Source organism: Polypterus senegalus, chromosome 1 (assembly GCF_016835505.1).
Source record: "Polypterus senegalus isolate Bchr_013 chromosome 1, ASM1683550v1, whole genome shotgun sequence".
Lineage (NCBI taxonomy): Eukaryota > Metazoa > Chordata > Cladistia > Polypteriformes > Polypteridae > Polypterus > Polypterus senegalus.
Genome location: NC_053154.1, coordinates 297,675,817 through 297,700,653, shown reverse-complemented (window position 1 = coordinate 297,700,653; position 24,837 = coordinate 297,675,817). Strand labels below are relative to the sequence as shown.

General features: G+C 40.1%; 2 protein-coding genes across 3 annotated transcripts in view; one reads left to right on the top strand and one right to left on the bottom strand.

Annotated features, from left to right (window-relative positions):
* The window catches only part of pdcd11 (programmed cell death 11), a 78,760-nt gene extending 77,597 nt beyond the window's left edge, over positions 1-1,163 (top strand). For both annotated transcript variants that reach the window (XM_039734665.1, XM_039734660.1), the window contains exon 36: positions 681-1,163. In XM_039734665.1, the coding sequence (XP_039590599.1) occupies positions 681-846 (166 nt within the window). In that variant the 3' untranslated portion in view covers positions 847-1,163. The remainder of the gene's footprint in view (positions 1-680) is intronic.
* A 10,393-nt stretch (positions 1,164-11,556) lies between these two features.
* The window catches only part of LOC120515791 (RING finger protein 122-like), a gene marked incomplete at its 5' end in the record, with an annotated part of 54,934 nt that continues 41,653 nt past the window's right edge, over positions 11,557-24,837 (bottom strand). Inside the window, 3 exons of the mRNA XM_039737139.1 lie at positions 11,557-12,188; positions 16,847-16,929; positions 22,702-22,743. Coding sequence (XP_039593073.1) covers positions 12,074-12,188; positions 16,847-16,929; positions 22,702-22,743 — 240 coding nt within the window. The remainder of the gene's footprint in view (positions 12,189-16,846; positions 16,930-22,701; positions 22,744-24,837) is intronic.

Below are 24,837 nucleotides of genomic sequence, written 5' to 3'. Positions count from 1 at the left end.
ACACAATCAGCTCTGTAAGTTTACAACGACGATTCTTCAAAACTTTTAAGGATCATTGAAATATCTTCATAGTACATGTTTAATTATTCAATCCATCTGTCCTTCCAGTGTCGCACCAGCCTCAGTTAATATACAGTGCAAGGCAGGAGCAATACCTGAACTTGCTAGTGCTGCGGCACCGTGTGCTCACGTTTAATTATTAACAATACAGATTTATTTAAATGAAGTTAAAGTTTTATCTGTATAATATAATCAACATATTTTGCTGCATTTCCTCTTAAAAATGATATCGTCATTATATATATAAATACGCGCTTTATAAAGTGGCGCAGGTTGTGCAATATTATAACTGTAGTGCAAGTTCACAGTGAGGTGATTGTACTTATAAGTATAAGGTTTGCCTGAATTAGACCCCCACGTATTTCTCAAGGAGAAATGTGTGCAGCCTGCAGAATTATTTGTACCAAAATATGTTGTTTTCAGTAAAGAAAAAAATAACCTGAAAGCTCAGTAACAAAATTTTTTCCTCCATTTATGAAGAAATGGCCTGAGCAAACAAGACGGTGTGCACCAGGTCACATGTCCAGTATTTTCAATTACATTGAAATGTGTTTTGGTTTATTTTTTATTTTTATTTATTTTTTTTTTTTTGTTTTGTTTTTTTCTTCTTTTTCTTTTAGTGCCATTTGTGAGCGTGTGATCCACATGAGTCTCCCCGCTAAGAAAATTAAGTTTTTCTTCAAACGCTACCTGGAGTATGAAAAGAAGCACGGCACAGCAGAGAGTGTCGAGGCCGTGAAGCAGAAGGCAATGGATTACGTCGAAGGAAAGAGTACTGTGCCGTAAATAACCGCGTCATGAATGCAAAGTCAAAGGTGGCCGTGGACCTGATGGCGCAGCGATCTGAAGGCCGTTTCAGAGTTCAGTCGTCTGCTGCTTCATTATGAAAAACTATAGAACTGCTTGACCCAGAATGCTTCAGGATGGATTTTCCAAGTGACATTTTCTGTAAAGGAATTGCCATCTCCTTGAAATTGTAGAATTCGATTTGACTTTTTATCTACAGAGATTTTTGCAGCAGGCTTTCCCCAGTAGGACAGCCTTGAATTTTTGTAAATGTGACGTCCTTTGTATAAAATTTATAAACCCATGAAACAAAAAAAGAAACTTTAATGGTTGTATTTTTAAGTGTTAACTGGTGGTGGACGTGTGCTGCCATCCACTCTCGTTGAGAGTGTGCAAGTGCTGTGGTGTTAGTTAGCCGTTTCAGATTAACATTACCCCATCGCAGTCCAGGTTAGTGACCCTTCAGCCTGCTGTCTTGCTAGTTATTTGATTTCTGGTGCTTTATACTTTTTTATGGTGAACTGCATCCCAAATTGTATGGTTTTGAAATTCTGGAAGCCTTTGAGACTTGTTTAGGGTTTCAAAAAATTGGAAATATTTGGGTTGGGGTTGGCTGGGGCGGCTACTCAGTGATCATAGGTTTTATTCTGCCTCATTTTAGACCACATTCTTAAAATATTGTATGAACAGCCAGTCAGCCCGGGAGCCTCGTTTATAAAACTTTGTGTGGATTCAAGTGTGAAAATATGCGCAGGCCAAAAAAAAATCTGATTTACATAACCTGGTGTTTGCACGTTTCTACACATTTTACTGTTTATAAATCGCAGTCAGTGTGAAACTGTATGTACGGGAGTGCATCTCAAACACCACCCTGAAATATCCATGTATGCGAATTTAACTCATAAATATGCAATCCTGATGTTACAGAATATTTGGCAACATTCTGCAACTAAGAGCGCAAAATCACGTGCAGCATTATAGCTCCTCTGCTCAGCATTCTGGGGGGCCGAGAAAGGCACCATCACCTGAGCGGGGAGCCGCTATTACTTGACACGTGTGATGACATGACTGTTATTACAATGAAATCGTACAGGCCATGTGAAATATTTGAATTTCCCCTTGGGATTAATAAAGTATCTCTCGATCGATCGATCAAGGGTTCAGCTGGTTACCTTAAGAACAAGCCAGCCAGCACATACAGCACCATCACATCCATCAAAGCTACTTTGTCTCAAAATAAATGAATTACAAGTTTTCCTGGGCCATGGAGACATAATGTTTCTCAACCACAACTACTTTTCACTGACGACTTGTGCATTAATGGAGTGTCACTGCTTACAGTTAACAAAACTGGCTTCATTCTCGGTAGGTTCCCTTTTTGCAATATGAGTGCAGTAAAGTGCTCTGATTACGTTAGGAGAACCGGACACTGCTACAAATTGCCTTTTTATGTTGATATGATCATGTTACATATTATGTATGTACAACCATACCATATGAAAACTGGGTGTAGTGCTCTGCCAATCAGTTAATGGCTTCCAGCACAGTAGGCATGACAGAGTGAAGCTTGGCTGCGATATTCCTGACCTGACAGGCCAGTTCAGTGAGAATTAACAAAAGGTAGCGTGAACAAACTGACCGAAACCAAAGAATTTCCTCAGTGCAAAAACACAGCATTGGCCATCTTAACGGGGAACTAAAATACATTCTGGACATCATATTCACAAAATGGCTACCAGTGTGGCCACGCTTCATGCCAAAGGCAAAGACCACAATTCATGGCTGCTTCTAGGGCTGAACTTAGGAAATGTCTGTAGTTCAATGGAGGTCTTCTCCAGAGGTGCAAAAAATATTTCATAAATCTCAAAGTGCCAAGCTTCTTTGGGACACCTACAGTCATGTGAAAATGTGCAGCCAATGAAATATTTGTGGACATATCAACAGTTGACCTTCATTTAAACATGATCTTTAAATAAAGGTGATGTGATTGGGGAAAGAAACAATTAAAATGTGAGTTTGCGCTCATTTATTCAGCAAAAAATAAACGGAGATGTCATTTGTTTCTATGGAAAATGTCAGTCCGCCCTTGGCTTTAATAGCCATATTGTCCCGTAACTGGCTAGCAGTCTCTGACTTTTAATGGCAGGAACATTTTCCTGCTCCTTCATGCAGAATTCTTTCAGCTGTGAGATGTTCAAGGGGTGACCTGCACGCAGAGCCCGTTTCAAATCATCCCATAGCATCTCAGTGTGATTCAGAGCTGGGCTTTGACTTGACCATTCCAGAGCCCTCCATTTCTTTCATTTTAGCCTTTGCTTGTCTGTTTAGTTTCATTGACACGTTGCAAGGTCCACTGTGGGTAGAACTTCAGTTTGATAAATGGCTACTTGTTATCGTCAAGTACCTTCTGGTTCAATGAAGAATTCATATTTAATTCTATGAGTGTGTGTAGTAAAGCAGCCCCTAATCCTAACATTTCCACCACCGTCCCTTACAATGTTCTTCTGGTAAAATGTTGTCTTTGATTTTCACTAAACATTTCTTCTGGTACTGTGGCCAGATAGCTTGATATTTACCTCATCTGGCCAGAACATATTGTTACAAAAGGCCCGATCATTACCTGTTCATGGGCAGACTTTATTTTGTCTTGCCCTGATGTCCTTTCTGAGCAGCAAAGGGTTCAACCTGGCACACCTCCCATGTAGATCTAATTTGTGCCGACTCTTTCTAATGGTAGACTCCTCCACTTTGTCATCAACAGCAGTAAGAGCTATTTGTACCTGTGGGTCCCCTGCGGACATTCTGAGGTTCTTAGAGACTTCTTTTAGCATCTTGTATTCTGCTTGTGGATGGTCTAGTCTAGGTCTGGACAAGTTGGTAATTAACACTTACTCCAGTTACAGATGATCTTCCAGGCAGTGGAGTGTTTGATTTCCAATAGTCTGGAGACCTTTTTAAAACCCTCCTAGGCAGTTGTAATCCTCTTTTGATCTAGACCTGGTGACACTTCAACAACAAAGAGCAAACTGAACTAAATGTCTGAGGTTCAAGTAAGGCGGGTTCCTCCAAGATTCCCTCTGATGATGTTCTGATCATTTGCACCAGATTCAAATTTTAGATATTTGAGGTACAGATAAATGTAGGGGTGGACTTGCACATGTGAACTTTGCACTTCTTTTTAATGAAATTAAAGAAACAACACACTGTAAATATGATGTGGAGTTTGTTATATTGTATCATCTTTATTGATACTGTTTAAATGAAGATCAAATCTTGATATGTCCACATATTTAAAAAATGTCATGGGGTGTACTTACAGCTGTTGCCAAAAGTTTTGAGAGTAACACAGATATTAATTTTCAAATATTAGTTTGCTGCTTTAGTCTTTTTAGTTTGGTATAGTGAAGTAGGATTATAAGCATTTCATAAGTTGCAAAGGCTTTCAATCAACTTCTGGGCCAAATCCTCACTGACGGCAGCCATTCTTATATAATCAATGCTTGGAGTTTGTCAGAATTTGTGGGTTTTTGTTTGTCCACCCATCTCTTGAGGATTGACCACAAATTCTCAATGGGATTAAAGTCTGGGGAGTTTCTGGGCCAACACTGCATAAACTTCATGTCATTGTCAGTAAAACCCTTTGAAACTTATGAAATGCTGTAATTCTACTTCAGTATACCATAGAAACATCTGGCAAAAAAATCTAAAAACACTGAAACAGCAAACTTTGTGAAAACCAATACTTGTGTCGTTCTCAAAACGTTTGGCCACCACTGTACTTTTTCACGTGAGTGTACTGCGTAGCCCGGTGGTCGCAGTTTCTTCTTTGAGTTTTTCAGTTGTGAAAAGTGAGGCACAAAAAGGTATTGGCCCCTGCTGACCCGAGCATATCCATTAATCACGTGGAGATGTTTACTCATTCCATGTCCTCTCATGGATGCCCATTTGCTTTGTGATCTGGTTGACCTGCCACATTACCTGAACTGTTCGCAGAAAGTCATCCGCTTGTGTCATGAAGTTGTGTCCAGCTGAAAACGTTTGTCACAGTTGGCTCTCCTGCTTTCAAGAGAGGTGCTAAACAGCGGGTGCACCTTGTGTGGCACACAAACGTGAAGTCACGATTTCTGTATCCCCCACACCCTTAACAGTGCCATCACCTGTCTGTACTCATTAACTCTTTCAGGGCAGATATAGGGGTAGAGGACGTAAATCAGCTGTAAACTGCGACAAAACTCACTGTTACATTTTGGTTCGACTCTCTTTGCTAGAAGGAAAGGAGCACAAGGAGGCTTGTGGTGGCCCAGTAGCCTTCAGTTCAAGGGATGGGAAAATGCCATCGACTGATGTCTGTTAGTGGTGGAGGATTTGTTACTAATATTTGGTCAATTTTCTTAACGCATAACATTTCTAAAAGTAAAAACAAAGATGGAGAAGTGTCCAAAATTAGCAATTGAAAAATATCTATTAATGTAAAATGAGTAATACTAACATGAAATCAGTACACACACACACACATATATATATAATATATATATATATATATTAATCTTAGAAAGGAGAAAGGGTTCTAAAATAAGTTCCCCATCTAACTATTAATATTAGTTAAAAACAGTAATTTTTACATAAATTAAAAAATGTGTGTAAAATGGAAATCAGGGCCTTGCCACAATTGTTCGAGGATGTCTGGGACTGAAAGATCGTGGGCTTAGTGTCAGAGATCATGGGGCTTTAGCCCCTTAAGACCTCCCACCTCTCGACAACACCGTCCATTTTTAAACCCGTCCTGTGATCGTATCAGTTGGGACAGCGGCGCCTTTCCCGTGTTATTAATGAATTCAAACACCAGTCAGCTGCAGGTTAATAACATCGTTTCTTTCCAAAAATAATATTGTTTATTCAGTTCAACCATCTGTCCTGTGTACGCTTAAATAACTGTTTACCCCTTCCATTTGCTTCCGGAGATGTGACTGTTTTGGGCTCTTATTACTTCATTTACCTAAAGCAGCGGGAGAAGGCACTGCTGTGTGAGCTGTTCGCATGTGAGCTCTGACCAGCATCTGACCGACTTGCACTGGGATCTGAGCGGCTATCTGATTAATAAAAGAGGACAATATAAAAAATAGATCTATATACTGTATATATTGTAAAAAAATGAGTCTTAACACACTAGAAAGATTTGGGGCAGCCACCTGTATATTGTTCCCTGGCTGCAAAAAGGGTCCTAATGTGCATAGGATGAGTTCCAGACTGAACTGATTTAGTGGTGGAAAAGATGGCGGCTTTAAAGGGGGATACCGGAAGTGATGTCATCTGAGGCCAGACATCGATAGTTACGTCTGTCTTGGCGCCAGAACCGGAAGTGATGTCGTCGTCGTTGAATGAGGTGGGTTTTTTTGTATTTGGCCTGCAGAAACAACAGAAGAAGGTTTAGCCCCCTGGCCTGGTGGATAATTGCCTCCATTTGGTCTACTCAGCTTCCTCCCAATTGCATGTGTGTGACAATATATATATATATATATATATATATGTATATATATATATACACGTTATATACATACATACACACACACATACTAGGGGGCTTCGTCCCCTGCTCGCTTTGCTTGCCAACCCCCATTTTTGGTTTTCCAGATACACACTTTTATGTTTTGTTTTTTTCTTTTCTTTGAATTGTTGCTACTTCATTAGTTTCACTTTTATTTCAGAACATCTTTAAAAACAATATTTGGAATCTTTCAAGTCCCAATGTGCTGAATCTTTTTAATGTGAGTGAGTTTTTTTCTGCTTTCATATTCTCTATCTTGCTCTGCGTGTGTTTCGCTCCTATTATTTTTTTTTCTTTTAAATTCCAGTTTTCATTTTCTCTAACCTGCTCTGCATGTGTTTGGCCCCCTTGTTTTTTAACCTCTTTATGACGTTTTCTACTCTGTCTTTTATTTCTGACCTCGCTTTATCCTGCTTTTGTTTCAATGACTCCTGGTCCGTGGTGATTATTTTCCCTTTTTCGAGTAATAATTTCCGTTTGTTTGTGCTACTGCAGTCTTTACTTTTTTTTTTTTTGTTTTATATACTTTCTGATTTTCCTATTTTCATATTCTTTAACTTTCTTCACATGTGTATCGGGCCGATTTTTTTTTTTGAGCCTTCCACTGCTTTCATAATCTCTAACCTGCTCTGCATGTGTTTAGCGCCAACGTTTGTGGAAGTCTTTATGAAGTTCTACTTTTTCTTTTACTCTCTGTCTTTTAATTCTGAGCCCGATTGGACGTGCTTTTTTTCAATTCCACTTGTTCCGGGCTGATAATTACTTTCCTTATTTTCTGAATTGGCACCTAGACTATTCTTTTTCTTTTTTGTCTCTCCAACGCTTTTGAGTCTCTTTTCTCTGCGCTGCTTTCATCTTCGCTTAGTCGTCTACGTTTAATTTATAATGTATTGTCCATATACACTTTATATGCGCTGAAAGCCCTGGATCTGTGTGTGCTCAAAGACTCCTTTACATGACTGAGTGTGCTGCTGGCTGCCCGTGCTGTTATTTGGTTGTCATGAGGACGTGTCTTGCAAGAATCTCCTGTTCTACGTCATCGCGAGACGGTCCTGTGGGTCAATCTCTTGGCACAAAGTCTCATATTTAATGTCCCCACAAGACACTCCGTGGCCAGTCTCTTTCATCTTGCGGTTTCTTTTAGTGTCTTCCATGATCTTCACGTGAAGATCGCGTCTCGACGCCCTAGTGTTTCTTTCCAGGATTTTTTTTATAATAGAAGGAAATAGTGATGGACGACCAGGGATCTTGCCCAGTCGGAACACCCTTTTGAGGAGAAGATCAGTACCTCCCCCAGGACACGAGGATAGCCCCCCAGTTTATATCAGGGCCTCAGAACTGGAGCTTAGACGCTCAACCCTGTGGGGGTCCATGGCCACCACCAGGGGGCACCTGAACAGCTCTGGAGCCTCCGTGCAGCACTAACTTAACACCCGGAAGTGTGGTCAGATGTTAATCGGGAAACATCTGGAGTACTTCCAGGTGCAGTATAAAGGAGGCCACATCACTCCACTCGGGAAGCCGAAGTCGGGTGGAAGAAGACGGAGCTGTGAGTGAGGAGTGGAGGTGCCTGAAGAAAAGAGGCAGAAGAGTGAAGAGATAAGGACTGAGCTTTATTGGTTGTGTAGAACGGTAATAAAACGTGTGTTTGTGGGACATTCTGAGTCCGTGTCTGTCTGTGTCCGGGTTTAAGTTCACAATATATATATATTGTGGGAAAGGTGCTATATAGGCATCGACCCGACACAGACTGACAATGGAGGCATGTGTAGAAATACATGAAAAGGTTTATTTTTCTTCAGCTGAGGTCCACATCTTCCCCGTGTCCCTCAGCCCTAACACAGTCCCAAACCACACTCTTCTTCCTCCACTGCTCCTGCCAGGCAGCTTTGTCCTCCTCCTCCTCCCAACTCTGGCGCCCGGAGTGGTGACTCTCGGCTCCTTTTATAGCCCACTCAGAAGTGCTGCAGGTGCTCGTTGCCCCACTTCCGGCCGTGTTGCCGCCTAGACAGGCTCGTTGAGCCATGCAGCGCCCCCTGGTGGTGCCGTTCCACCATTTGTGGCCCCGATGTAACCTGGGGTTGGCTGCCACCAAATGTTCCGGAGAATGTAGGGTGTAGCTAATGGGTGTTCCCCACGGATTCAGTGTCAAAGGGGCGCCACAATATATAGTAAACTAACTCGTAGTTGAAGTTGCACAGAAGGTTTCTCCATTTTAAGATGAATGAATTTGCAAATTGGCCAGTGCTTTTCAATAGGAGATTTTGAAAATTTAGAACTTTGTACGATGACGCAATCTGTTTGAGATATTGCAAGAAAAACTGAACGGTCTTGGCCAGTTTCCTTAAAGAATAAGTGTGCCGCATCTCAACAAAATTGGTGCAAAACTAGCCGAGTTTTTCTTTGCTGATAGACATGGACTTTCACAGCGGGTGCTTCATGCATTTTATGTCAACACACCTATTAGGTTAATGTACTTGAGTTCATATTATCATTTGATACAATCGGTTGTGTTGTAAAATCTTCCATTAAGTAATTTTTTGCGGTAATTTACATGGAAGTACTGTATGGACCACTCATTGCAATTTTCTTCCAGTCTATCATAGCATGACAAACACGACATCAGACACGCATGGCTCTCTTCTTTCACCTTGGCATCTCCGTATGCACTGTAATTCTAAGTGTGCACTCCTTAGTGGTCAGTTCTTGCCCACTGCTACATCTTAAGACAAAATTAAACCCTGTTTGATGGTGGCAAGGGTGAGCCACAGACCAGTATAGGTGAATTGTTGGAGATGTCAAACTACATAACTGCCAGCCATGGGAGTCTGGCACGATTGCTCAAACTCCGACTAAAATGAGTTTTCCAGAGTAGCCTTCATTTATTTAATGTTACTAACTTAGCAGGCCAGGCCCTTTAGTCCCAAGATGCACTTGGCTGCCATCTTCTGCACAGCCTGCATCGTTGCCATGTCTCCCTGTGGCGTGGTGACCAGAACTGCTCACGAGACCTCAGGTGTGATCTCAATACAACACACAGCCATCATGATAGTAACGCTTCTCGATTTACATTCAACAGTTTGTTTGCCTTTTTTTTTAAACCACATCACCTTCTCGAAGGGTGCTGCCTACCGAATTACAGTGCATCTTGAAAGTATTCACAGCGCATCACTTTTTCCACATTTTGTTATGTTACAGCCTTATTCCAAAATGGATTAAATTAATTTTTTTCCTCAGAATTCTACACACAACACCCCATAATGACAACATGAAAAAGTTTACTTGAGGTTTTTGCAAATTTATTAAAAATAAAAAACTGAGAAATCACGTGTACATAAGTATTCACAGCCTTTGCTCAATACTTTGTCGATGCACCTTTGGCAGCAATTACAGCCTTAATTCTTTATGAATACGATGCCACAAGCTTGGCACACCTATCCTTGGCCAGTTTCGCCCATTCCTCTTTGCAGCACCTCTCAAGCTCCATCAGATTGGATGGGAAGCGTCGGTGCACAGCCATTTTAAGATCTCTCCAGAGATGTTCAATCTGATTCAAGTCTGAGCTCTGGCTGGGCCACTCAAGGACATTCACAGAGTTGTCCTGAAGCCACTCCTTTGATATCTTGGCTGTGTGCTTAGGGTCGTTGTCCTGCTGAAAGATGAACCGTCGCCCCAATCTGAGGACAAGAGCGCTCTGGAGCAGGTTTTCATCCAGGATGTCTCTGTACATTGCTGCAGTCATCTTTCCCTTTATCCTGACTAGTCTCCCAGTTCCTGCCGCTGAAAAACATCCCCACAGCGTGATGCTGCCACCACCATGCTTCACTGTAGGGATGGTCTGGTGATGATCGGTGCCTGGTTTCCTCCAAATGTGACGCCTGGCATTCACACCAAAGAGTTCAATCTTTGTCTCATCAGACAGAGACTTTTGTTTCTCATGGTCTGAGAGTCCTTCAGGTGCGTTTTGGTAAACTCCAGGCGGGCTGCCATGTGCCTTTTACTAAGAAGTGGCTTCTGTTTGGCCACTCTACCATACAGGCCTGATTGGTGGATTGCTGCAGAGATGATTGTCCTTCTGGAAGGTTCTCCTCTCTCCACAGAGGACCTCTGACAGAGTGACCATCGAGTTCTTGGTCACCTCCCTGACTAAGGCCCTTCTCCCCCGATCGCTCAGTTTAGATGGCCGGCCAGCTCTAGGAAGAGTCCTAGTGGTTTCAAACTTCTTCCACTTACGGATGATGAAGGCCGCTGTGCTCATTGGGACCTTCAAAGCAGCAGAAATTTTTCTGTAACCTTCCCCAGATTTGTGCCTCGAGACAATCCTGTCTCGGAGGTCTACAGACAATTCCTTTGACTTCATGCTTGGTTTGTGCTCTGACATGAACTGTCAACTGTGGGACCTTCCATAGACAGGTGTGTGCCTTTCCAAATCATGTCACATCAACTGAATTTACCACAGGTGGACTCCAATTAAGCTACAGAAACATCTCAAGGATGATCAGGGGAAACAGGATGCACCTGAGCTCAATTGTGAGCTTCATGGCAAAGGCTGGGAATACTTATGTACATGTGCTTTCTCAATTTTTTTATTTTTAATAAATTTGCCAAAATCTCAAGTAAACTTATTTCACGTTGTCATTATGGGGTGTTGTGTGTAAAATTCTGAGGAAAAAAATGAATTGAATCCATTTTGGAATAAGGCTGTAACATAACAAAATGTGGAAAAAGTGATGCGCTGTGAATACTTTCTGGATGCACTGTACATCACTCGGCTTGGGTTTGTGATTAATGGTCCTTTAGCCTGCATGAAGCACTACAACCTTCTCTAAAGACGTGTCTTCTTTTTATTCACTAGGGGGCTGTGCCCCCTGCTCGCTTCACTCGTCCACCTCGCTAAGCACAGATGTGGTCAGATCAGCTGCTAGTTTGCTGCTGCCGAGCTGCGTGTTGTGCTTGTCACACTGCGCGTCGATCATTTAAAAGTGTGTACTGCAGCGGTCCTTTTGTCTCACGGGATGTTAAAGTCACGTCTCGTCTCCTTCCAAGATTATTTTTTTTTTTAATAATACAGAGTAATAAACATGGTTGACTTCCTTGCCACTGCACTCATAATTGAAAATAAAGCTTGACAGTTTAGATATTCTGGAAAGACAAACACACTCTCACAGATTTTTCTTTTTTATTTGAAAGCACAACATATTAGAAAATAATATATATAATATATTAAAGAGCTCACCGACTCCACTTCATACTTGTGACTTTGTTAGCAGCAAATCACTCCCTACGGAGCCCATTGCAGATTTGGCTGCCAACTGCTTTTCCTCATGATGTCTTTTTTTTTTTTTTTTAACTATTTCATTTATTATCCCACATCTAAGACAGATTCTTTTCAATTCACGACAACAGTATCATCTGACCCCTAAGCCCCGTGATGGAGAGCTCTGGATCATCATACATAATCGTCGTCGTCATTGATGCACTTGTCACATTTCCAAAGTGTCTTCTCTTTGCTTCTCGAGTTTGCTCGGACAGATTTGATTACTGTAAGGCATCAGAAGAGTAATAAAAAAAAAAGGCTTCACCCGTGGATGTTGACGTAATGAAGGAGTGGATGTTTTGAACGTGTGTGAAGTGACCTGTTCTGGGGGAGAAGCCGTTGCTATGCGCCGCTCCACTGTCTCCTCAGACCTCCTGTTGATTTTGTGGCACTTCTTCCTGGCGCGCCTCTGTCAGTCTACAGATAGGCTTGTTGCACATCGGGCACACGCTGCGAATCTCCAGCCATTTCACCAGACACCTAAAAAAGTGAAGGTAAGTTTATTTGGGTGATTCTCAAAAACTTCTGAGGCCCTAAACTTGAGAAATATTAGGCTAGATTGAAGAGTACACTTCTAAGGTGTTCTGATGGTTAAAACGTGTTCACTAAACTAAGACAAGTTGATATCATTTTTGCAAAACTATGCATAATCTAAATGTATCCTCAAACTCCGTGCTCCGAAAAAAGGATTCAACTCCAACCGAGCATAATTTCAGATTAACGTATTACTTAGCAATCTGGAGAAACATAAATTCAATTTTTATTGAGTTTAGTGTGTCAACGTCGATGATGCCAGCACACTGCATTTGTTCAAATGAGTCAAAAATGTTTTGTGCCCAATTTTCATTTGTACTCGGCGTCTGATGCTTCTCTTTTCAGTCGGCCAGCATTGACGAATTTCACCTGATCCCACATGGAGTTTGGGGCTCTGGAGTTGCCAAGAAAACTCTCAACAACATCCTTGAAACATGTAAGCAGTCACACGGGGAAGACTACAAGTTTTCATGGAAAAGAATCAAAACCAAAATAAATGAAGCCCTGCTGGTATGGTGTCCCATATCACTGTGTAGCGGTCCAGTGCCACTAAGATTTACACCATCAAAGAGATGGTGATTTATTTATTTTTTTTGGTGGAGATTCCAGGGACGCACCCAGCCTTGGCCCGACCTGCACACACTTACAAGCAGAGACAGAAAATAAAACAATTAAAGAATGTATTAACCACTCATAAACGAAATATAACTACACGCTAAACGATCCCACCCCAGTTCCCCTTACGGTGATGTACAATAAACACAAACCAAGCACAACAATAATCACTCAAGACAATGTCCTTACACAGTCCAACACCACAAGAGCAGGTGAAATGATATGGTGGGAAGATAGAGAATCCCGAGAACGGTTTCTGTAGAAAATGAATGAAGCAGTCCTACCGGTAGTCCTGAGCGGCGAGGGGTGAGATTTCCAGGAGTACCCCTTTTGAAGACACACAACAATTAATCCACCACTATAACATGACATGCAGGCACGAGACAGTTCATTCATCTAACGAGAAACGATCCAGGGCACAATTGACTTTTCAGACAACATGTTGGACAGGATACACAAAACACTGATCTCTCTTTTTCTCCGTCAGGCCTCCCTTTTAAACTTTCCTGCTGGCCTCTTTAGTCCCCTGCAGCCCCTACTTCTGTTCCAGTCATGCTTTGCGGGTAATCCCCCTTGGGCTGCTGGGAAGTGAAGTTTTCCCCAAGGTAGCACTGCTACAACTGTATGCCAGGTTCATGTACGTTATTTGCAGTCAAATAAACTTTGGCTTTTAAGCATTTGATTCATTCTTTTCCCATATATCGTATATACGGTATATTTACATCCTTGAACGCCTTCCGTGTGATTTCTTTCTGCAGCACTAGACGATCTTTGAACTGCTTTATCATTGATGATGGGTCTTGTTTGTGGCCTTCCTTAGTCTTGGCATCAGTTATTTTGAAACCATCTGTCTCCTATACTGAAATCGTTCACCTGCCTTGTTCATCGCTTCATAGGTTTTTATTTTTTTTTTTTTACCAGTCTCAAGATTATTTGAAAAGGAGGCAAAAATATCTTTATTGGTTCAATGAATGGTTCACGTGCCACATTATTCTGCCCTTTTAAATGTAATAAGACTCTTTAGCATAGCTGTCCCATTCACAAATGAAGCAACAGGACGCGGTAGGTCCGAGCGGTAACAGTGCCATTAATTTTAGATCTGTATTATCGTAGTATTTCCCTCTACTTACCCTTTACCTGTTTTCCCTCAAGCATAAGTGTTCTCGTCAGTTTAGTTATCGGGTTGGTCTACTGTTGCATTTTAAGACGAACACACACATACACAGCGACCCTAACCACAACAGTGCCCCATGAATGACACACACACGCTGATTAACCACACAAGTGCTTTAGGAATAACACAACCTGACCCTCAGCACTTCAAGAGACTTACTTATTGTCGGCACAAACAACATACGATGTTTTAATGATATCTCAGACCTAAATATTACTCTTGGTCTACAGGAATACATTTAAACATACAAAAACTCAGCACTCTTGACTATAGGCCATTTATCAGCCAAGAATACGTTCTTCACGTTCAGTTCCTACTATTGAGTGCAGCTCCCTCTCGCAGCACAGAGGTAATGGCAAATATCTGGCTGCACTAGGTGCTCAAAGAAATCTACATTATTACTTCAATCACTCAAGGCATGAAGACATAGCATAGAAAGTTTAAAAGCAGCATGGTATTTATAACAAGAATAATAATACCAGTGGAACAAAGAATAACAGAAAATAAGTACTGATAGGAAAGTCTGGATAGATATAGTCTTTAGAAAAAGCTTACGGAAAAGTTCAAGGATGAATGTCCCAGGGCGGCGTTTGATTTAGCAATCATTGTTCATGATGCTTTTCTGTCGACCAGTGACATCTTCTTCCATCGTTGCTGTTTCTCTTCTTCCTCTCCTTCTCAAACGAGGCATATTTATTCTAAAATTGTACCAGGGCGTTTTGCAAGATGTGATCGATAGATATTCTGATTGGCTGGCTGTCAATATGAAGAGTTAATTCACTGTCCATTTTCCCAAACAATAAAACCTTTTATGTTCTCTGAGGTGTCGGTAGGCCTTCCTTTCCCAGACTGTAAAATAATGAGGCATCGGCTCGATTTTCCTTTCCCAGGTTATAAAGTAATTGAGCCACCAGCATGTCTTCCTTTCACTGTTGAAACCGCTGTTTTAAAAGTGAGGTGTAAGGGACGAAAACCTGCTTTGATTTGTCTTAAATTTAGTTCATCTGTTGTCTTGAACAAAATATAATGGAAAATGAAACCAAATTTTACAGATTTTTCACACCATAACAGATCACTACAGATGTTCCACCTCTAGTTATTGTACTGTGTATGTATTCCAATACAATGAGACAAAAATCACAAAAAAGAAGCAATTGCAGTAAAACAGTAAGTGATAAGAAAACGCAAAGATGATCAGCAAGCCAAAATCCACAATATGCCCCAAAGCATTTACCGTCTAACGTCTTCTGCATTACTGCATATTTTTAACAGCAGATGTTTCCAGACTGCCATTTAATAAATTAAAGTTACATAAAAGGCAACCTGAATGAATAAATTCCAGATATCTGCTTGCTTTTTTAAAGAACATTACAGAATATTCCACCGTTGTCCCCTTGCACCCAACAGCTGGAGGCCACCTTTAAGGCATTTCCTGTAATGATTCATGCGTCTCTCACTGGAATCGTAACCTCCTTCTCCCTGCAGACCTGCTGCAGCTCTGTGACGTTTGTGGATTTCAGACATGAGCTTCCCAAATGGTTGTTTCAGCCAAAGATCGTCAGCAGGAGATTGCGTTTCACCGATATGCTACAATTTTATGAGAAGGCATCAAAAGCATTTGATCAGAAAGGCACATGTGATACTCTGAAAACCTTTAATAAGGCCCCTCACGACACCATAGACCGCCAGTGTGAGCACAATCAGCTGAAGTGAACCACAGAGGGCAATTAAGTGTTTTTAAAAATGAGGGGTCTCTCAGGAATTACAGTCATGGCTTTTTAACTTATATAAACGATCCTGATAAAAACGTACGTAATGGGCCACACTGCTGGAAAGCCTAGAGTCAGTGAAGGCTGTACAAATGGACCTGGGCTGACGTGGCTGATGACGGTTAATGATAAATAAATGTACATTTTACAGATACGATTACTCACTGGGGAGACGTAATGGACTCAACGCTGCCCAGCTCCCTGCAGCGCAGATACAATGACTCTCCCTTGAAGAATCCTCAGCTGCACAGAACTCATTTTTTTCTTCTATTCAGTTTCATTCAATTTATTTTATTCTTAAATTACCCTCAATTAGCAGAACACTGCACAATTTATAAATGAAATGTTTTTCATGTCCACACTTGCTTTGATACGTTCCATAAGACAATGCACAGACATGTTTGTGCTACATGTATTTTCATTCTTACGTGTGACTCTTTTAATGACACATTTTACCTTTTCGTTCGCAAGTCTGGTATGTGATGTGTTTTTATCAAAAAATTTTTTTTTTATTATTTTACTTCTTAATTAGGGAACTATTGGAATCATAGATATTTTGAAGTAACAAACAAATAGCAGTAGTAAGGGGGTCTATTTTTGCTGTCGTCGACCCCCAAATTTTTTAATTGAAACTATCGGCCCCTACAAAGTTGAAATTGACCCCAGGGGGTCAATATCGACCACTTTAGGAACTCTTGTGTTAGTTGCTGCTGCGTAGCCATTGTGCTAATTTAGTGATTTTCTTTTAAAATTAAATGCTTCCAACCTACTGACCATTTCTGATGTTTGCTGTGCTTTGTTTGCCGATTACTTAAAGAGGTAAACTGCAATTAAGGTCTTGTTAGTTTATCTGGAAACTTGATTATGCATGACTCCCATAACAGAAGTGTGAGAAAATGACATCTATAGTCAATAAATCACTCTTACTTACTAAATAAATAAACACATTTGAGGTGACAAATGATATACTACATTAGACAGTAGCCTGATCTTAATTGATATTTTATTATTTACAATCAAAATCAAGAAAGCGTTCTCATACTCACTTTTTATGAAATGCATGTGAACAAGGACACACTCCAAGCTCTTCCTTTGCTTTGAACTCTTCTAAACACACTGCACACATCTGCTGTAAAAGACATATGTAAAAGAAAGCTTTGCTTTACTTCTCTTTGGAACATTACTGTAAATTCCCATTAAGGGAGACCAAACCAGTAATGACATGAGACTTTGCTATGCTTCATAAGTGGGTCAGAATATTAAGATTCCAGAAATCGGCTGTTACCTTAAACAAATCATAATGTCATCCATTTCTCAAAAATTGTGTGTAGGTGCCATGGTGGTGTAGAGGTTTGTGCTTGTGCCTCACAGTTCCACAGACTATTATTTTATGCAATTTCACCTTTCAAAGGACACATCAGAAAACATTAAAGGACACACCAAATCAAATACTATAAACGGCCTAAAATCTGATATAAAAAGTCTTAAGACACAGAAAAATTATTTGAAGTATTTTTTAAATAATAAAATCAAATCATACGCCCTATTATGTATTGGAAGTGAGCTCCAAAGGTTGGGTGCAGCACAGCTAAAAGTTCGCTGTCTCATTGTGGAAAGTCAGAAGGAGCAACAAGGAAGCGAGCGAGTGTGAAGGGATATAATCCTTAAGAAAAGCCCACATGCAAACCGAATCTTATTATGGGAGACTCCATTTGTAAGAGGCTGAATCTTATACTTTAGTCAGAAGCAGTTTAAGTTTATAAAGGATCGAGGAATGTGAGCGTTGGTGTTGGTATAACTCAGTAAATGTGCTGCTGCATTTTAAATCAACTGAAGCCCATTTAGCATCTTGTTAGGAATATGCAACGAAAGAGCACTGCAATAATCTAATCTTGAAGTAATGAACTCATTAATTAATATTTCAGTTAAACCATAAGATAAAGAGGAATGTAATTAAGGGATGCTGACAAGATGATACCCAAAGTAAAGAATTAATGTTGGATTCAAATGAAAGAGAACAGTCAAGAATGCCACCTAAACGGTTTGCCTCGTTTACAGTGACGTTTTTGAGAATACTGACAGAGTGGATTTTTAGTCTATAACAAGAATTTCAGATTTCATCATCCAAATTTTGATTATCATGAAGAAAACAAATCAAGAATGAGAATGGAAGCTCTTCAGAAGGTTTGTATAGTTGGGTATCATGTGGAAAAACAATGAAAGCTGATGCCATAATGCTGCATAATGAACCCCAGAGGAAGAAAACGCTGTACAGTATACATGAAAAACAAGGACCTAATCCTGACCCCTGAGGAACACCATGGGTAATAAAGGGAGGTGCATGATCTCTGTTTTTTTCTTTTCAAATGAATAAGCAGTGCTATATATACGCTTTGTATGTATTTATTAATTTATGTTTGCCAAGTGTTCCGAGGGGATATGTAAGTAAGAATTTCATTGTGCAATGTAAACATGACAACAGACTTGAACTGGACCTAAAGAAAAGAAATGTTGGATTTGGAGCTGCACTTCTATCAAGGAGAATAAGAATGCTAAAGTGTCCAGCATCAGCAACACAAATTATATCAGTAGTAATTTTACGTTTTTTTTTATTTTAAGTGCTGCTTCAGTACACTGATCTTAGCAAGAGATTATTACAGTTCAAATGTGTGAGAAATTGAGGAGCAACAACATGCTGTAAAATCTATATATATATATATATATATATAAATATATAATTCACTAAGGCAAGACAACCATGGAAAGCATGCCGGAAGGGGCGTGGATTCACTGAGCCGCTGACAAGTAAGACACCTATGGCGCACGCAGGAAGGAGACACGCCCACCAACTCCTGGCACCTCCGAGCCACATTGACTGTTCATAGAGGCAAGTTTCTCGTGGAGGTGAATCGCCATATGCAGCGTATAAAACGGTTTGCGAGGGGTATCTCATGGGATCCTTAAAACAATCCTTTACAACTGAGGTTAAAACACAATTAAGTAAGCAGTCTTTAAAAACCGAGTTTTCGGTTACAACGCACGACCGCGTGCACCATAGCAAACTGTTTTACACGCTACATACAGCAATTCGCATCCGCGACAAACATGCGTCTTCTTTACTCACGGACAATTATATGTTGCTCTCTCCAGAGTTCCATCTTTTCATTCACTTTCTGTTGTATCCTCAAACCCTCCCTTTTTAGACAACTGTGTCTTTCGAGAAGTGTTCAACCATCAATAAATAATTATGCATTGTTTGTTATGCCGCGGCTTCACTATTGTGTTGTATTTTGCTCTCTCCAGGTTTCCATCTTTTCATTCACTTACTGTTGTATTCTTACACCAACCCGTTTTAGACAACCGTGTATTTCCAGAAGTGTTTAGCATTCAATAAATAATTATGCATGAGATTGAGCGTGTGTCTACCCGGCGCAGAGAGGCGTGGGTAAGCCGTTGAACCCCATTCGGGCTGCAAACCGTGGAATTCAACTCATACGCTCCCACAGGTTGTGTCCCTACCCTTTGTGCACACCCCCTCCCACCTCGCGACTACTGTGGTCGGGTGTCTTGGTGAATTATATATAGAAAAGCAGCCAAAACCGCACACAGCAATGAAAACGTGAGTCACAGATGCATCTGGACTGTGTAAAGACGACGACTCCAGTGACGAGTTGGAGGTGGGCACATGAGCGGGCAGTGCATACTGAACGAGAAATCAGAAGACTAGCATGACGGATGGAGCTGAGTGGACGTCCTTCTCCTCTCCTGCCGTTCCACACTCCGCGCCGTGCACCCCCATCCCTCCGTCTGGCAGGAGAAGGCGCGATGAGGGTCCGCCAGTTTTCAGTCACGGACGATTGTGTGTTGGTTCGTTCCGTGCATTGTTACAATGTTGCTTTTCTTGCTGATTTATTACATTACCGATTGTTCAAATGTTAATTTTCTCCCTGTGCTTAAAAATCATTAAAAAATCGGCCTGATTATGCGGTGTATGGTATGCCGCGAGTTGGCTAGTTTTAGATAAAAAAGGAAGATGGGAAATTTGATGGTAATTATTGTAATCATTAGGATTCTTGATAGGAGTAACAGCAGTAACAGTAAGGGAATCAGGAAAGAATGAATAATAGCAAGAAATGGGTAAGTAAAGGAAAGCAATGTTTGTGTAAGTTAGTATGAACTGGATGTAGTGAGTAAGTGGAGGAATTAGATTTATAAATCACCTCAGCAAATAGCCTGTCATCTTCAAACTGAAAACAAAGTAACTAGAATAGCAGGAGAAATACAAACTTGACACAACTGACTAGGTGTGAGGATGTGCATGCTAACACTCGGGGATTTGTTTTACTGCATCTCGTCTGCTGCAGTAAGGATAGGCTGCAGTTTACCATAATCCTGAAAGTGGAAAATAGATTTAAAAATAATATATGGACTTTAAGACTTTAGAACAAAACACCAAAGCAGTGTTAATAAGACACTCGAGTCACAGTCTATCTGAAGCCTGTCAAATTCCAACAACACTGATGGACAATACTACCACCCCTCCACGGCTTGGGAACCGTGCATCAATAGAGATGGCATCTCACTCGCACTCACCAGACTACATTTTAGTCATAGAGGTCCACTTTTTTGCAATGTAAGTGTGGACCCTGGGAAATACTAACAGGCACTCATGCAGCACTAAACAAATCCATAGAACAGACTAATCTCTTTGTGTTACTTTACATAGCATTTTTGGAATTCACTTTTAATGCTGAGTCACAGACATTGGTAAAGATTTTTTCTTGTCTATCATTCACAGTTATTTGCCTGTATTGGCGATTGTAGATTTGTGGTATTTAGGTTTGCAAAATGTCTATTTAAGGTTGTATTTTATTATGTTTTTATGGTCTTATATGAATATAATTTTATTAGATGCAAGTAACACTAAAATTTATTGTTCTGAATGTTTTATATTTAAGAAATCTGCAGAGTGTTATATACGCAGTATTATGAAATAAAATCTCTATGGCATTTGTCTATAAGGTGCTACAACATAATTCAGATGTTGTTCTCAGAGGTTTCAGGTAAGAAAGACAGGAGTTTTGAGGAATGGTCGCTTTACTAATAGGGGCACTGGACAATGGCAACATGTTGCACGTTGATCAGCACAATTTCACATGGCACAATAATGATCCTCATTACTTACAGGCCAATCTTCTGTGATCAAATAGATCTTGATATGTCAGGCAAGTACAGCATTTTAAGAAAGCTTCCAGACCCCTTCACCTTCTGCATTAATTATTGTGATGTAAACTTAACTTTAAATGGATAAATTTGCCCATCAGTCTACATTCATTCAGAAATATTTGCAAATTTATGAACATTTTTAAAAAACATTGTTCATGTAAGTATTCAGAACCTTTACTGTAAACACTTCAGATTGTGTTAGGTGAACCCTGTTTGTTTTAATTATCCTTGAAATGCATCCTGCACTTGACTGGACATTGTTTAGAAAGGCGCAAACCTATGGATAGAAGGTCCCACTAGTCTAGTACCATCCCTACGGTAAAGCAGGGTGGTGGCTCATCATACTGGGGCTTCTCAGCAGCAGGGAGAGGGGGACTGGGCAGAATTTAGAGAAGGATAAATGCAGCCAAATAGAGAGAGATCCTCGAAGACAATCTGCTCCAGAGTGCACATGACACATCGCCGATACTTGACCATTCAGCATGGCAATGACCCAAAGCATACAGCCAAGGTAGTGCTGGAGTGGCTTCTGGACAAGTCTCTTAATGCCCTTAAGTGGTCGAGCCAGTCCCCATAGAAGATGTGTGCAGAGACCTGGAGATGTCAGTTTACAGACTCATCTCATCCAGACTAATGACGCTTGAGAGGATCTGCTAGGAAGAATGGGATGGATGGCCCAAATCCAGGTACTTACCCAAGAAGACTCAAAGCTGCAAGTGCTGCCAGAGGGGCTTCTGCAAACTGACGAATTAAATTACTCTGAATACTTCTATGGATAAGAAGTTTGATTTTTAATACATTTGCAAACCATTCCAAAAACATGTTTTCACTTTGTCATTATGAGTCGAGTACAGATTGTAGAGTGTAGATTGATGGGCAAAAAAATGGCAAATATATCCATGTCAAATTAATTCCACACCCCAAAAAGTGTGCAGAACGGGGTCTGAACACTTCCTAAATCCACTGTATATGTAGGAACCGTTTTTTTTTGTTGTTGTTGTTGTTGGCTTTAATTTTCTGCCAATACATATACTGGCTATACTGTAAATCAGTAATACCATTCATTTATACTTCTATGAATTATTTAACTAACTATACTGTATGTCTCTGAAATGCTGATGATAAAAGCGGAGTCATCAGATGAAAGCAAAGCCAACATGAGGAGAATATGCAGATATTGATGTTGCCCACTGGATTTCCTGTTATTGTCATGTTGTATATAAAGGTACGTCTGTCTTTATACATTTATAAAGTAGTCCTTACTTCATATAGTTATTCTAATAATTACAAATTTAAAACATTATAAAGTACTAAAAGGCTAAAAGTAAATAAAGAAAGTAACTGAATCAGAAATGTACACAATGACTATGACTTACTAAATCTGTGAAGCTGCTCACCATCAAAGTAAACGCAAGTCAAAATTGACTTTAGTGCTGAATATGCGAGTGCGCTGAAATTCATTAAATCATTTGTTAGCAATGGTCAAGAAGGAACCTTTATATTAGTATGCAGACTAATACAAATCATCTAGAAGGCTTATACAATATATGGTTTGTTTCATGTAACTGCATATGAAGCTAAATTAACACATTTAAAGAATATAAATTCAGTATTAATATTCAAAACTGAATCTTTCTTACCAACATATAGTAGGAAGATTTCAAACTATACTTACTCCCAGAAGGCTTAGCTTCTTTCCTGCCCCCTTGAGGACTACCTGTTAAGAGAGAATGCAGGAATAAGTTAATTATACAAGTAAAATTATATTAAGCATCTGCAACTAGCTACTTTAACATTTGATCCTCTTATCTCTAAGACAATCTATCAGCACCTTCATGTATAAACTTCTCTCCACGCCAGTTTTTATTTTAAACCTAAACTTACACACTTATTAAGGCTAACATCAAATAGCTGAATTCGGTTTTAAAGCAAGTAAGTTTAGCCTACTGACAGCTTGTACCTCACATGCTAAGAACAAGAACAAAATGTGCTCCTTGGAGTCTGATGTAAGATCCACAAAATATTGTTTCTAAAATTGTGGGGCAGTACAATGGCACAGTAGTAGCACTGCTGCCTTGAAGTAAGCAGACCAGGGTTCACATCCCGGATTCTACCTGTGTGGAATTTGCATGTTCCCCGTGTCTGTGTTGATTTCCTGCCACAGTCCAAAGACATTTAAGTTAGGTGAACTGGTGATGCTAAATTGGCCCGTGTGTGTGTGTTTAGGGTGCTGGTTTGCTCTGTGATGGACTGGCGCCCTGGCCAGAGACTGGTCCTACTTGTTCCTGCCTTGAGCCTTTGCCTCCCTGACAACCCTGGTCTGGATTAAGATGGCTAGAAAATCAAATGACATGACGTCCATCAATGAATGCATGTGCTGTTCTGTGATACTGAGAAGTTTTAATATTACAAAAAGGGACATGAGTAGGAGTTGAGCCACTGGTTAAACATCATGCACTTCTTCCATCAATCCATTGTAAAATTCAGATTAATCCAAGTGAGCACTGGTGTGATAGTAGTGGGCAGAGGAAGGAACCAACACTGGACTGGGCACTAGTTCATGACAGGTACCCACTGCACTTAACTGAAGTGATGAGTTTTGATATAATGCTTTTCAAATGGGTGATAAGACATGAATACATCTCAAACTACAATGCATTAGAAAGCCCAGCCAGTCTTTCCACTTAAAGTTGCATAACTTTGCATATTTATCAGATTAAGTTGCTATACTGCCACCACTACTGTACACAGAGAAGTCTAATTTTTTCATGACTTTGACACAGAACTTGAGAGAGATTACACCATTAGTCTTAAAAATATTAATTTCTACTAACTAAACAGCCACAAAACACATCCTTTATTAACCAGCAACTCAACTACAGGGGAGAATATTAAAGCTCTCAGGGACAAAGTCCTAAGACATGAGCTAATTTTTCCATCTATCTATTTAATTAGCCTCTTCACCTAGTTAGGGTCACCAGAAATTGAAGTCTGTCTTTGCATCAACAGACATGAGGCTGGACACACCACTCATACACTGGGTCAGTGAAAATGAGTCAAATAATCAGAAGCACATACAGTTCATTCTAGATTAGTAACTGGAAGAAAATAGAATTTCCTTTGTCAGGGTTTTCTAGTGTAGTGTGGTGTGGTAAAGCTCTGTGCCACTGCCACCTAGCCAAATTACTTTGCAGCCACTGTTCATGCTGGAAAGGTTGAAGGATACAAATGCTAATATATAAAGCAGAATGCATGAGTGTTTGTGAGTGTTTGCCCAGCAGGCCAATTCAAACTGTTCAACCAAATCTGACAGATTCACCGTTTGTACAAAGCAAAACGGCAGGCTGTATTTTGTTACGAAATGTAATTTGTACCCAAGCTGCTTGGGTTTGTCTAATATGTAAATCCAATTGTTATTATTAGCAGAAGTGACTAATCACATGTTAAACTAAATCTGATTAAAAAGTGATGTACAGGAAGCTGAAAAGATAAAAAAAAATAAATAAATAAAAACTAATCTAAGATACTCAAAAACAAATTTAAAGTTCACAATTACATCATAATTGCTTCATACACTATAAGGCATGTCAGATGTCAGGTACACAGACTAAGTAGGAAATAATTAGAACTAAGCTATATAATTATATGTAGAAATGAACAATTTAACATGCAGGCACTGGACAGTCTTATCTCTATGACATTCATACCACAGGCCAATGTGCTAATATACAACAGATGTTTATTTATTTAATGTATTTTACAAGACCCTGAGCAGAAAAAATTGGGTTTAGAAAAATATTCATAAACAATA